The sequence below is a fragment of the Gadus chalcogrammus genome, chromosome 12, assembly GCF_026213295.1.
Source record: "Gadus chalcogrammus isolate NIFS_2021 chromosome 12, NIFS_Gcha_1.0, whole genome shotgun sequence".
NCBI classification, from domain to species: domain Eukaryota; kingdom Metazoa; phylum Chordata; class Actinopteri; order Gadiformes; family Gadidae; genus Gadus; species Gadus chalcogrammus.
Window position 1 is genome coordinate 1330380 of NC_079423.1, and position 14376 is coordinate 1344755.

At 43.3% G+C, this 14376-nt stretch overlaps 1 protein-coding gene and 1 long non-coding RNA gene across 2 annotated transcripts; both read left to right on the top strand.

Moving 5' to 3' along the window:
* The first annotated feature begins 64 nt into the window (after window positions 1–64).
* Window positions 65–6184, top strand: mettl13 (methyltransferase 13, eEF1A lysine and N-terminal methyltransferase). Its single transcript, XM_056604111.1, has 7 exons — window positions 65–80; window positions 116–369; window positions 1065–1254; window positions 1489–1653; window positions 1925–2137; window positions 2366–2497; window positions 2658–6184. Exons 1-7 carry the CDS (start codon window positions 65–67, stop codon window positions 2951–2953), a joined length of 1266 nt encoding a protein of 421 aa, XP_056460086.1. The 3' UTR covers window positions 2954–6184.
* A 1081-nt stretch (window positions 6185–7265) lies between these two features.
* On the top strand, window positions 7266–8067 carry LOC130392858 (uncharacterized). The gene is made up of 3 exons (XR_008897062.1): window positions 7266–7464; window positions 7705–7843; window positions 7980–8067. It is a non-coding gene; the product is annotated as an uncharacterized LOC130392858 (long non-coding RNA).
* The last annotated feature ends 6309 nt before the right edge of the window (window positions 8068–14376 follow it).

Below are 14376 nucleotides of genomic sequence, written 5' to 3' on the forward strand. Positions count from 1 at the left end.
GTGAACACAGAGACACTAAAATACACCAACATTTTACACAGGGGATAATAAATATATTGGTCATATGTGCATTGTCCCTGGTATACTATTTGTAAAATCTGTATTGACATCTGAGTGGGCTCGCATCGCATTGTTGTGAAATCAGAATTTTCTGTTTGGTCCTTCCCAGTGCCGCAAGGTAAAGAGTCTGACTGGCAGTATGGATCCAGTGAGGGCCGGAGCCAGCTCGCCGCTAGCGCCAACTTCAAGCGGCTGGTTATTGTGGCAATGCACAGGGACCAGCTTTACACTGACATGCAGGCTGTGCAGGCAGAGCTCTCCCAGATGGTGATGGAACTAGCTCCCCCCGGCATGCCAGAAAACCAGCAGGTAACAAGCTACACAGGAATCACTAATCAGCACTCTGGGGATGTAGTTTAATTTCATGATGATCAAGGATAGCCTTATTGGAACGCCGCAGTCTGCAAAATCAAAGAACAACGGTGGTGCCTAAGGAAAAGGAAGCAAACATCATAATTTTTATCAGAAATTTACCAAAAAATGCATGATGAGCTTTTCTCAGATTCACATACGTTTTACGCTTTACATCCAGTCCGATTTCTTCGCAAGTGCGAAGAGAGTACAAGCTTCACTTTGATTGGCTGGATGAGCAACGTGAGGCCTCTGCCATATTTTCAAATAAATTGCTGCACTGCCAGGGCCAGAGTGATCATCATTTAGTGACTCAAACATGAATATTAGGATGACATCACAAGGCTATCTGAAAGCTGTTGTATGTAAGATTTGAAAGTTGTGAAGAGCCGGAGGAGAAGCTAGCAAGATTTTTTTAACTAAACAACTCAAAATGCCGCCCCAGATATCTCAGCGCATTTCACCCACTTATAGCTGACAGATTTGCTATGGTTTTTCGAACAAACCAGACTTGTATATATTTTTTACCTTAATGTTTTATTAAGATAAATAATAACAAAAACCCCACAGCATGACTTGAATTTGGACATGATTTGTGCTAGATGCTCACGATAGTTTTAAGGCTTGGTGTGCTCCTTTCGGCCTGCATGCAGGTACCCTTTCTGTCAGTGGGTGGGGAGCTCGGCTGGAGGGAAGTGATCAGCCGGGGCGTCAGTGAGCTGAGTGGGGACTACTGTGTGGAGGACGTGAGGGGGGAGGATGGACAGCTGTACCGCAGACTGGTGTTCCTTTCCAATGCAGGCCTCGTCCAATCAGAGGGACGCCTCATCTCCACTGAGGCCGGTCAGTTCTCTTCTCTGGTTCAGGATGCTGTACCTTATGGTCATAATTGTAATATACTTAATTCTCTTACATTTATATATATTTTTTTTTAATATTGTATATATTGTTTTGTCTCTCAATGGTATATTAATAAATATAAAAAAATTAAAGCTAGATCTGCCTTTTGACAAAGTATTTCAAGTACATTACCCTTCGAGCCATATCTATGAGAAGTGTGATCCATGTGTATTTCAGCATCGGATCAGAGAAAGAAGAGCAAGAAGAAGGTGAAGCAGACTGCTCTTCCAGCAGCCTCCACAGGCTCCCTCCACGTTGACAGTGGCTTCCTGTGCTGTGCTCACCATGAGGTCATGATCGCTGGCCTCACCATGCTGGGTGTGGGAGCACAACAAAACATAGGTAGGTCTGTCTGTGTCTGTGTCTGTGTCTCTCAACAGCTGATTCCACTGTGGGGAGATGGGTTTTTATCAAATTTTTTGAAGTTGAACTCTGATCAAACTGAGATACAGATTGTTTTTTTTAGGAACGTCCTTGACCAGTTTGGCAGCAACATTTCCTTGCATAAAAGTTACAAACGGACAAAATAAAAACAAAAGAGAATCTCACCGCAATAGTAACTTCAGCCAGTTTTGCTGTGACCTGCCACCTCCCTCCCTCTCTCTTTCCCCAGACTGTCCTGTATCAGTGCTCATGGTGGGGCTGGGAGGTGGGGCCTTGGCTCAGTTCCTGCGGGACTTTGTGCCGGGGGTCACGGTGGAGGTGGTGGAGCTTGACCCTGTGGTGCTGGAACTGGCCAAGGGCTACTTTGCTTTCCGCTCAGACGACCGGCTAACGGTGACCCTGGGAGACGGCCTAGAGCGCATCAACGCCCTAGAGAAAGAAGGTGGGTCTTAATGAGGAGTTAAGGCCTAAAGGATTTATACAAGTGCCTAACAATGGCAATAATGTATGGTATACTAAACCAATAGTTTAGGGTAGGGTGGAATAGTGCAACATTTCGAACTAGAGTCCGTAACTTCCTCCAATATATTGTACATTTACACTGGATTTTATTTGATCTGCTTGGACACAAGAATTGGGTCCTACCATTTTATGGATTTTTCTTCCTCAGGTGGTTGTTTATTAGATGTTATCATGTTTGATGTGGACAGCAAAGACTCTACTGTGGGTATGAGCTGTCCCCCTAGTGCCTTTGTAGAAACATCTTTCCTCGAGAAAGTTCGTAACCTGCTAACCCCAAAAGGTATGTTAACGCTACTCATTTTTATACCTAATATATAAATTCAACATAAAAATATCTCATATTGGACTCACCACCACTCATTTTAACATTAGTGTTTTCATTCATGACTTGCCTTTGTTTGGTATTTCCCCCTTTCCCTGCACGTATCTATCTCTACCAGGCGTCTTCATGCTGAATCTTGTGTGTCGGGACTCAGTCTTGAGGAAGACCGTGCTGGAGCGGCTGCGCGGCACTTTCTCCCAAATGTTTTCCCGGAAGATTGCAGGGGAAGTCAACGAGGTACTGCTCTGCTGCCGTGGCGACTGGGCGACCGAGGAAAACTCTTCTCCCCCGCCTTTGCCCTCGGCCAAGGCAGCCAAGATCCTGCAGGCTGCACTCTGCAACCACACGGCCGGAAGAGCCTCAGGCCCTCATATAGACATCATCGACTTGTTAAAGGACCTCAAAATTGCATAAAAAGTTATCTTGTCAACAACCATTCAAGAAGGTTGTCTTTTACAGCAGTTTATGTATCCCAACTGTTCTTAAACCAGTTCTATTGCTGACCCCAGTGGGAATGGAATCCAAACCCTGGTATTAATGCCTAGCTCTCAGCTAAAAAGGAACTACAGTTGTTCCGTTGCATCACAATCATTGGGGGATGACCATCATCATGTTTGGCAAATAAAAAGTTGATGTTGGAAATACCAATACAAATAAGATTATTTGAATATAACAATTTGATATGATATAACAGAAGCGTACCTTCATGGTTAGAATTATGCTATGTAGCCTACAAATACAGACAGATCTAGATTTTTTTTAAATTCTAAAGGATTAATATGAGATTTTTCGAGTTCAGGGGTTCACTAGTGTATCAGCAAACGCTGGGGTCCAGAGGGACTGAGCATACAATGTTGTGCCAGAAGGAGGTAGGCTTATGCCGAATTACTTTATCAGAATGGCTGTTGTCCTTATAACGTTCCCGTTCGTCTTTGTGTCATGTCATTGGCTAGTCGTTGTTTATTGTTAGCTACATTAGCATCTTTAGCAAACCAGCTCGAAAACAAACAACACAACTTTACATTGTATTGCACGTACAGCACAGCAAGACCGTGCAATGCACAAATTGGCGACCGGAATAAAATAGCAGTGTAATCAAGTGTGTAAGAGCATTTAAAATCGACATTAAAATGACCAACGTGGTACAAATACAAAGAAGAAAATATCGTCACGGGCGCAGCCATTTTTGTTGAGAGCGTCATCACTGAACTCGGTATGCTCTCAGAATTCCGACGGTGCCCGACCAAAGGGGGGCGTGCCTACGTGAAATGCCGCAAGAAAGTTTCCCCACTTGCAATTCGGGAGGCTGGTGTCCGAGGCATCTGGAATACACCATTATTGCGAATGGAGGAAGGTGTATGTATGACTAATGCTATATTAGTCTTGATCTGTTTTAAGTAAGAATAGGATATATGTCATTCTCACACACTATCTTGCCATCTTCAAGAACAGTTTGTACGCATTAATGTAATATAACAATTACCGGTATATTTGGCCCAATTGTGTAGTTGCCAAAGAAATAAAAGGCGTTCAATACATTGAAAAGCTGCCCATTTTTTTATTTTCTTTGTTAATCTTTAATCTTTATGCTTGTCAGCCACAGCCTTAACAAGTATACAGTCGAAACCCCAAGGCGTGGCGTGTGGGAGAGAGTTGATCGGTTCGTCGAAACTGCCCCTCCGGAAGATGAAGTTGATCTCCTATTCAACGATCAAGACTACTGCTCTCTCTGAACCGACTGCCATGGATATGTCCGCATCATCTGCTGAAAGCGTCTCAAATGAAGTACAGGAGCTGAGAAAGGAGCTACAGGAGTTACGTCTCCAGCGAGAGTTTGGACTGCAGCGGTTTGCTGGCTCCGACGCAGACATCCACATTTACACAAGGGAAGTCACTTTTTCACAGTCACATTTTTTGTATTAGTCTGTTATTAGCCTAGTCCCTACGTGACGGGGATATGTGTCAGTCAGGGACATTGTTGGTTAGAAAATAGCTTTACGTTACAGATTAATTTATAGTACTGTACCAAATTATTTCTTAATAGGTCTGTGAATGATTAATAGGACACAAGTAGTGGCATGTTGAGAGATGGTGTAATTGGAGTAGGGGATGTCCATGTCTTATCAGAATTTATATATATGAATGTGACCACACCAATAGTACAAAAACAAACAACATTTATAATACAGATTTGTGTAAAGACTTACAGAGACGTGTTTCCAGTTCAAGTCTACAAAAGTTTATTTTTAAATGGTTGAAAAAAGTCATGTTATTATTCTATGAGATGAAAATAGGAGCACTGAAGCGCCAGCGCCAGATGTGACCGTCTCCAACTCCACCAATGCTGGTCCTTGAACAAAATACTATTAACAAACAATTAAAAATGTATGAATTGAGCAGGTAACACCCTACTTATCTACATGCAAGTACACGGCAAACCACCAAACCGCGCCTCCCAAAGATATTGCCCGGACAAGAACAATACTCTAAAAGAGAGCACAGAGAACACATTAGGGCATCGGATATCCACACACATCAGGTTGTCTTACAGGAGTTACTGTTGACATTATTTTGGTAACAATGTATACTTTTGATGTACACTTCTAATTTAAATTTTTTATGCGATGTCTTTTGTGAATAGATTTAACAGCTACAACCATCTGATAGCTTTTTGGTCTTTGATTGAGCCTTCTCTACAAGATGGTCCGTGTTTCCAGAGCCAAATCAGCTGTCCAGAAAAAAGAAGTGGTCGCACCTGCACGTGCATCAACAGTACTTTATAAGTAGTTACAGATGTAATTATACGTGATGCCATTGCATTTGTACTTGTTGTTTTTGAGCTATACTTTTTTTCTTTTCCTCTCAGAGACAGCTGCTCCAGCCCATAGATTAACTTTCTTTTTTCATCCCTTGACTGATGAATCACAAAGCTTGATCTAAGAGAAAAAGGTAAATCATTAGAAATATAACCTCAGCATCATGGGTGTAAAAAACAACTTGTTTCTTATGAAGGTAAGTACTTCAACGGTGCTAGAAAAAGCCACCCTGAATGCTTAATGTTATATTCTCTCCCTCTTAAAATAAAGATGTGTTTTTTTTTAAAGCAGACTCCAAGAATCACAATTATTCCAATGTACCTGTACTTCTGCTGTGCAAACGACAATAAATATCTTGTTTATTGAAAAGTTGTAGCCTTGTACTCATTACCTTGACTATATTAAATTGTGTGTGAAAAACAGGGAGACATGAAAAACATTCAAGTTGGTGGCCCTTGAGGACTACACTTAGCTACTGCTTAACCGAACAAACACCACTGAACAGGGATGAACACAGCTTCCTGCCTAGACTCTAAAACTGTGGTGCCTCGCTCTTCCCCATCGACCTGTAGCACAAGGCTCTCACGCTGACCTGCACTGTCAGCTTGTCTTTATTGGACACTGAATGAAATGACACATACAAATTCATTAAGCTTCAATTGTACTGGGTTACTCGCATCATCACATCTATAACATGTTACTACATGGAAAGAAACGTTAGGTAGCTAAGTAATGTTACTTTTATATACACAAAACCGTGGCTGTACTTAAACTATTATTACTCAACACAACAGGCAAACATCAAGGCTGATATAAAACACTCGTTAAGAAATCTTGTTGGCGTTTGCTGTTCTTGCATCGTAATACACGTTCGACAGTGACAGTTAACTGACAGATTAGACTTTGACAGTAGCTAGCGTCTGTTAGACGTCGTTTTCTTACCTTCGTAGCTGTGAATGTAGGTCGAATCATACAGCCTAAACCCCTTCTCCAATCTGCTTGTCGGAGTTTTTGTTTCCCGACATAAACGATGCACATCTGTGATATTTATTGTCGGCAGCTCCTGTAAACACCGGGTGTAGAACGTTGCCATCTTGGAACCGGAAGCTGATGAGCTGTATTACGGCGAATCAGGAAGTGCTTGTGCAAGTAGCCTCAACTGAGCGCACGTTCGAAGAAGTAGAAAAAGAAGATGGACATAAACGATTTATGCCTGTTTTGTAAAAATAATTTAAGGATACACGGACAAATTGGCAACACGGTCAGCATTTTTGGGGAAAAAAAGTAAAAGCACTGAGCGCTCTTTGGTGACGTGGTTGATTACGTTAATGTGTATCATCTGTCCATCAACGTATAAAGCCCGCCCTTACAATTTGATTGGTCAGATCACTTTTTGATCTGACCTAATACCTCCCAACGAGCTCAATTCCAGACTGAATCTCCCAGACCAAATATTTTGTGGGCGGAGTTCAGGCTGGTATCCAGGCTAGATATCAGCAGTTCTCTCATCAAGGGCATGCCATTCATGTGAACACATGAAATCTGCGGTAACCCAAAACCGGGTTATGTTTCAAACTTAACCTGCGCAAAACCTGGTCCGACCAGGTTTGATTCAGAGCATATGTTTCTATAGCAACTAACATACCGTGATCCTTTTGGAACAGAAAACCTAGGGTTACCGCAAACCCTTGGTTAACTTACCCGGTTATGTGATAAAACCGGCTTTGTGGAATACCCCTCTGGACTGTGAGACCTGAGTTTGACTGGTGGCGGGTACCATCTTATCCAGTACCACGCAATCTGTGTGTGAGTGTGTGTGTGTGACTTAGAATGAGAAAGAGATCTAAAGTTAATCACAGATAATAAACATGTGTTGTTGTTTGTTTTAAAGCTTTGACAATGTTGTCTTTTTGTCTTTCATGCCAGCTAGAGGGAGACAGGGAGAAGGAGAGAGAGAGCTAGACCCTTGAACAGAGAGAGAGAGAGAATGTAAAGACTGGCTAAAGCACCACCAGGTGCTGCCTCCTTCATGGTTCTTCAACATTGCTAATGCATTCTCCACGGAGGCCCAGTGACATCAGCCCTGCAGTAGCCTCAAAGAGTTCAGCCGTGAGATATATCCTTGCACAATGCCTTTCCCTCCGTTCCTACACTAAGAAAGGGGATTTAGCACACCCTTCCTTAAAACCCAACAACCCCCCCCCCCCCTCTCTCTCTCTCTCTCTCTCTCTCTCTCTCTCTCTCTCTCTCTCTCTCTCTCTCTCTCTCTCTCTCTCTCTCTCTCTCTCTCTCTCTCTCTCTCTCTCTCTCTCTCTCTCCCCCTCTCCCTCCCTGTCTCTCTCTCTTCAGGGTGTGCTGGAGTGAAGGTCAGGGGAAGTAGGACATGAAAGCAGCTTCTTCTGTCCCAGCAGAAGTTCTTCTTGTCTGACACATGGTTGGCAGGCTAGGCTGATCTCTGCATCTACACACAGAGATACTTTTTAACCAGGTAAAAACACAGACAGTCACACACTGTTGCGTTCTCAATGTTTAAAGGAGACATATTAACGCGTTTTCACAACAAGTAAACATATTATTTGAGTTCCAGAAAAAATCTTGCCTACTGCTATACCCCTCTGTTTCAGTCATGGACATATTATAGAATGGACAGCGGGATCCAAAATGGCGCCCATTCATTCCTCCATTCAAGGAGAGATTTGCTTCTGCATCATGGGAGCCTAGCCACGCCCTTGTTCATGAGGTACCAGATGCAGAAATATTCATTGTTTCTAGCTTTGTTAGCATTGTAGCATCATAAGCGAGAGGTCTGAGAGATCGCAGTCGCATTGTTTACCGACCAAGGAAGTATAAGTTTACTTCATGAATATGAAAAATTGCTCCATATAACAGCAACGACATAGTAAGTATGTAGGCCTAGAAAAAAATACAGTTCAATGTTATTGCTTAAGAAATAGATCCTTCAAACTATTTATAAAAAATGCAATCAATAATTTATATACAAATAAATGGTTACATATCGATCAGCAACGAGGTTGGAGTAGCCTACCAACATAAATAATTGTAATACACCAACATTGTTAACTGTCACACAGCTAAACAAGCAAATGAAAAAATAAATACTAACGCAACTGAAATGTTTATTAGGCTATTAACAATATTATGAAAATGATACCGTAATCCAGTTCTTTGTCTTTGGATCTTTTGAATAAATGGATCAATACATGGTGAATCGCAATGATCGCAAGCAGAAGAACGTGAGTCATTGAGCAGCAGCTGAACCAGTCTATAAAATCCCTTTATCACTAAAACACTTATAGTGATAAAATGTCCAAAAAATGTCAACATCATTCATGTTAACTACAAGGAAAAACCTGACAAACCAGATCAGATGAAAGCCTACATATTCCTCAATCTAGCGGGAAGTGAGTCTATCGAGAGAGAACGCACTTTTACCTATGCTAGGCTCAGCTGGACGATGATGGCGGCGTGGTCCGGCCAGCTGAATCGTGGGAGAAACCAGAGTGTTTGAAACAAAAGTTCAGGGACATTTGCAATCCACAAACGAACATCACGATGGAGAGACATTCTTTCAACACAAGGAACCAAAAACCTGGTGAGACCGTAGAGTCATATCTTAGTGCACTTAGAAATAAAGCCAAAATGTGTGATTTTGGAGCCCTGCAGGATGAACTAATTAGAGACAGGCTAGTATGTGGCATCAACTCTGATAGCGTGAGGATTAAGATACTGCTACGAGAGTGTGAGCTAACGTTGGCAAAAGCTATCAAAATATGCCAGATTAACGAACTGACCGAACAGCATACCAGAACACTAGCGGCTGCTCCGCGCACCTCAACAATGAGCGTGGATGCGGTGCACCGCGGGAAGAGAGGATACAGGCCTGGCCATACAACCCGGTATCACGCGATTTCGTGCTCATGCGCACAAACGTTAATCTATTGAATCGTGTTCCAGAGCACGATAGTCCGACTTTTTTCGTGCTACACAGAACGAAATGTAAACCAATGCATTCTGAATGGGAGTGTTCTCAGACAATTAACGTGCTCCACAAAACGCTACGAGAGAGAGAGAGAAAGAGAGAGAGGGAGTGACAGAGAGAGAGAGCGAGAGAGAGGCTTCAGAAAGGGTGTGCGCAGATAGTACAGTGCACCCTAGTTATGTTTATACCAAAACCATAAATGCTATATATATATTTATACAACGGGGGGCCTAAATCCAGCAATCTGATTGGTTCCTAACTGTTGTATAATGAGCGTATACATAACTGCTATGACAACACAGTCTCACTCCGAGAACGTCAAATGCCGACTGTTGGCAAAGGCCCTTTAGCGTCGGTGACTGACGGGAAAGGTACTATTGCGTAATTCTTCAGGGAAAGTATTCGAATCCAAAGGAATAATAATAATAATAATAATACATTTAATTTAGAGGCGCCTTTCAAAACACCCAAGGTCACCTTACAGAGCATATATTCATCATACATTTTTTAAAAAAAACAAGACATTGTGGAAAAAATAAATAAATAAATAAATAAATAAGTAAACATAAGCAATAAGAAATAAATAAAACAAAAACAAGACAAAACAAAACAAAAAAAACAATCAAAACAGTGATCAGTTAGACGTTGTGTGCGAGTTTGAACAGGTGAGTTTTGAGTTGTGACTTGAAGGTTGTAATGGTGTCTGACTGTTTTATGTGTGGGGGGAGGGAGTTCCAGAGCCTGGGTGCTGAACAGCTGAATGACCGGGCACCCATTGAAGTGAGTCGTGATGTGGGGATACATAGTAGTCCAGCAGAGGTTGAGCGGAGGGAGCGGGAGGGAGTGTATTCTTGGAGGAGGTCGCAGAGATAACTGGGGGCTAGGTTGTGGAGAGCTTTGAAGGTGAGGAGTAGGGTTTTGTATTGGATGCGGTAGTGTACTGGGAGCCAGTGAAGTTGAATGAGGACAGGGGTGATGTGGTCAGATGATTTGGTGCGGGTGATGATCCGGGCGGCTGAGTTCTGAATGATCTGCAGTCTGTTGATGAGTTTGGTGGGGAGTCCGGTGAGGAGGGCGTTGCAGTAGTCTATGCGTGATGTGACAAATGAGTGAACTAGGATTTCAGTGCTGGATTGGGTCAGTGATGGGCGGAGTCTGGCGATGTTGCGGAGGTGGAAGAATGCAGTCCGGGTGATGTTGTGAATATGGGGTGCGAATGAGAGGGTGTTGTCCAGGATGACGCCGAGGCTCTTGACTTTGGAGGAGAAGGGTACTGGGAATCCATCGATAATTATGAGTGGAGCTGGGGTGTGTTGTGATTTAGTGAGGGTGGATTTGGATCCGATGAGCAGGGCCTCGGTCTTGTTTCCATTGAGTTTCAGGAAGTTCCTGCTCAACCAGCTCCGGATCTCTTCCAGGCACGTGATGAGGGAAGTGGGGGGGATGGCAGCGGTGGGTTTGGTGGAGATGTAGACCTGTGTGTCGTCAGCGTAGCAGTGAAAATGGACCCCATGGTGACGGAGGAGTGTGCCCAGCGGGAGGAGGTAAGTGGTGAAGAGGAGTGGACCCAAGACTGACCCCTGGGGGACACCCAGTGAGACACCTGAACACCCAGACTTGTGGTTGCTTAGTTGAACAAATTGTTGACGGCCGGTGAGGTAGGATGTAAACCAGGAGAGTGCAGCACCAGTGATCCCAATACCAGCTAGGCGGTCCAGGAGCAGAGGGTGGGAGATGGTGTCGAATGCTGCGCTGAGATCGAGGAGGATGAGAATGGTGAGTAATCCAGAGTCGGCTGCAAGGAGGAGGTCGTTGGTGATTTTGACTAGGGCTGTTTCAGTGCTGTGTTTTGGACGGAAGCCAGATTGGAACGGTTCGTGGAGATTGTTAGTGTCGAGGTGGGACTGTAGTTGTGCGGCAACCACCCTTTCAAGTGTTTTGGAGATGAAAGGGAGATTGGAGATGGGCCGGTAATGGTTAAGGTCAGTTGGGTCAGCACCAGGTTTTTTCAGGATGGGAGTGATGGCAGCCAGCTTGAGAGTGGGGGGTACAGTACCAGTAGTGAGGGAGGAGTTAATTATGTTGGTGATCATGGGGGAGATGGACGGAAGACATGCTTTGACAAGGGAGGTGGGAAGAGGATCGAGCTGACAGGTGGTGGTTTTGGCTTTGCGGATGAGTTCTGAAACGGTCTGTTCTGTTACTAGGGTGAAGTCAGAGAGGGAGCTGATGAGAGGTTGGCCAGAGGTGATCATCCAGGGTGGGTCATCAGAGGGGGTGCGAGATGAGGCCAGTTGTTGGTGAATGGTGTTGATTTTAGAGCTGAAGAAGTCAAGGAACGCAGTGCATTGGGTGGTGGAAATGTCTGGAGGGAGAGATTTAGGAGGCTGAAGTAAGTGGCTGACTGTTGAGAAGAGGACTCTGCTGTTGCCTGTACCAGTGTTGATGAGGTTGGAGTAGTATGAGGTTTTGGCAGTAGTGAGGGCATTCTTGTAGTGATGGAGGTGGTCCGAATACATTTGGCGGTGTACAGTGAGTTGAGTCTTTTTGTAGAGTCGCTTTAAAGAGACTTTATTTGTATAAAGTATTTTCGGTATGGTAAACTGATACTCTGAAGCAAAGAGAGGTTGAAGATGTATTCTAAGCACGTGCGAGAGTATTCTCCTAGCTGATCCTAGCCATCAACCCACGTATGTCTAATCGCTGCCGAGAGAGTTCTAATGTTTTCATGGCCAGGGGGCTTTCTTATGGACTCAGAGAGGACCGGAAGACTTGGAGAGGAACCGGTGTGACGTAATCCTCGGTTTTCCTCGCCTGGTCTGTGATGCTGCCCTCTGTGGCTAAAGTATCTATTGCAGCCTTCAGTAAGGTCTTGCTCCCCTTGTGGCTATGTATGGTATTTACGGCTAATATGTTTGGTCCTGCATCATTGGGTCTATGTGTGGGTAGCTTAGATTCTTAAAATACGTAACAATCCCTCCTTGGCCATCTTAGATGACCATACAATAATATTTTAAATCATAAACACCATTTACCACACCGAAAACATAATCAAAATAGAAAAAAATCAACACCATCAACCGGAGTGGAAACAACTCTTGAAGAGAGAAAAACCACTACGCGTCCCCATAACACTGAAACGGTATTCACATTGTGGGTCTCATTGGAAATACAGGTCATTATTTAACAATACAACAATGAACACAAATCTTGTTATCATACAATCACATGGCCAAACAGCACACAAACAAAACTATCCATAGAAATCCTGAGCTAATACTTTCGGTCATGTGCTACAAGGTCATGCAATTTTCAACAGGTGCAAAAGTAACGTAAAAATTGGTGGTCATAATACAATTTTAAAATTTCAAAATGATTGATAAGCTAACATGGATTTGGGGGGTTCAGGTGATCTTCGTGTATTGGTGCGCCGGTTCATGTGGGTGGTTTGGGCATGGATTTGGGGGGTTCAGGTGATCTTCGTGTATTGGTGCGCCGGTTCATGTGGGTGGTTTTGGGCTTGTTATTATCGTAGTCATTGTTTTTTTTGTTTTTTTCGCCGTCGGGCCTGTAATTCATGAACCCAAGACTCGTCCCTCCTTGTCAAGGGCTCAACTCAGAGAGGTTACTTCTACATCATGGGAGCCTCCAAACAGGTTCTCCGTCGTGTCAGTAACAGGTGGCCTGTAAAACAACCGTCTCAAAACAGATCAACAGTATCATTATCAATGCAGCGATTCTGAAATAACGGGTTGCACTCGCAACACTATACAATAACAAACAGCCTGGTATGGTTGTTAGAAATGTGTTATTCAAGTAAATCCGGGATATTGATTATCTTATATACAGGCGCTGCTACTAGAATAGTATAGGTGTTGACTATTCTAGATATTACAGCTGGATAGGGTCGGGCCCCTCTGGTGATGTATCATTGACTTTCATCGGATCATATCTGATCCCCATGTAAGCCTGAATGGCACTTGGCGCTTCTGTAGCGCCCACTGCTGTGGGGATCGGCAGATGCAGTAGCCCTCGTGCACAGGGAATACAACGGCAGCCGGTGACAATTAACACGGTCTCTGCATTTATTCCCGCGACGGGCACTTACTGGGTCAAGCCTTTCCACCTCCCAAACATATTCTCCATCCATCCTGTGAAAGGGTCATTAATGCCGGAGTTCTCTGCCAATTCTAACCTGAGGGATTGTAATTATGCCAGCAACCCATCCGGAGCTGTGTTATTGGGGATAAAGTACAACACGTTGTGCCTATCATCGCATTTACCCCTCCTTGCTCTGTCAATAACATTTCCATATCTATATATATTCCTTTTAACTTTATCTGGTAAACTGAACGAAGTGTTGCTGATTATGATACATGTAATTTATTCAAACAATATATATGCATAATTTTTATATGGTGGACAAGCAAAACAGAACCGATTCAAATCCTGCCGTTATTTGATCTCCTCATGTGACTGTTACTCCTTGCTCGGCGGAGGTAGTTTATCGGCTCCGGGTGTGTCTGCATCTGGTTCTGGAACTTTTGTTTCTATTGTAGAAATACAAACTCATGTACAGCAGTTAGTTGTTCAAAAACATATTTCCTATAATTCTATTTTTAATTGTTCTAATGGAAGTCCATTATGGGACCCTAGAAATGTAAGTGTAAGCATGAATCTAACCGTAAGCATTACGTGCAAAGTTAGCTGTGTCAGAGTGATACACGGTAGCCTACTCACCTTGCTTCTGGAAACATAGGACCTGAAAATTGTATGCGTTTCAAATATGTTTGTATTATAATTGATCTATTTAGTGCTTGTACGGATTTTACATTTTTGTTTTGAGTGTCCCATTCCTTATTCTGAGCTGATTTCAACCTTCAACCTTGATTTAATATTCCCACTACATCCCTCCTTGCGCATTGCTTCAGCCATGCGCATTAAAATTAACCAATCCTAACAACGGTGTAGTGCAACCAAGTTGAAGTTCCTTTCCTTAACCATCTGTACATAAACCAATC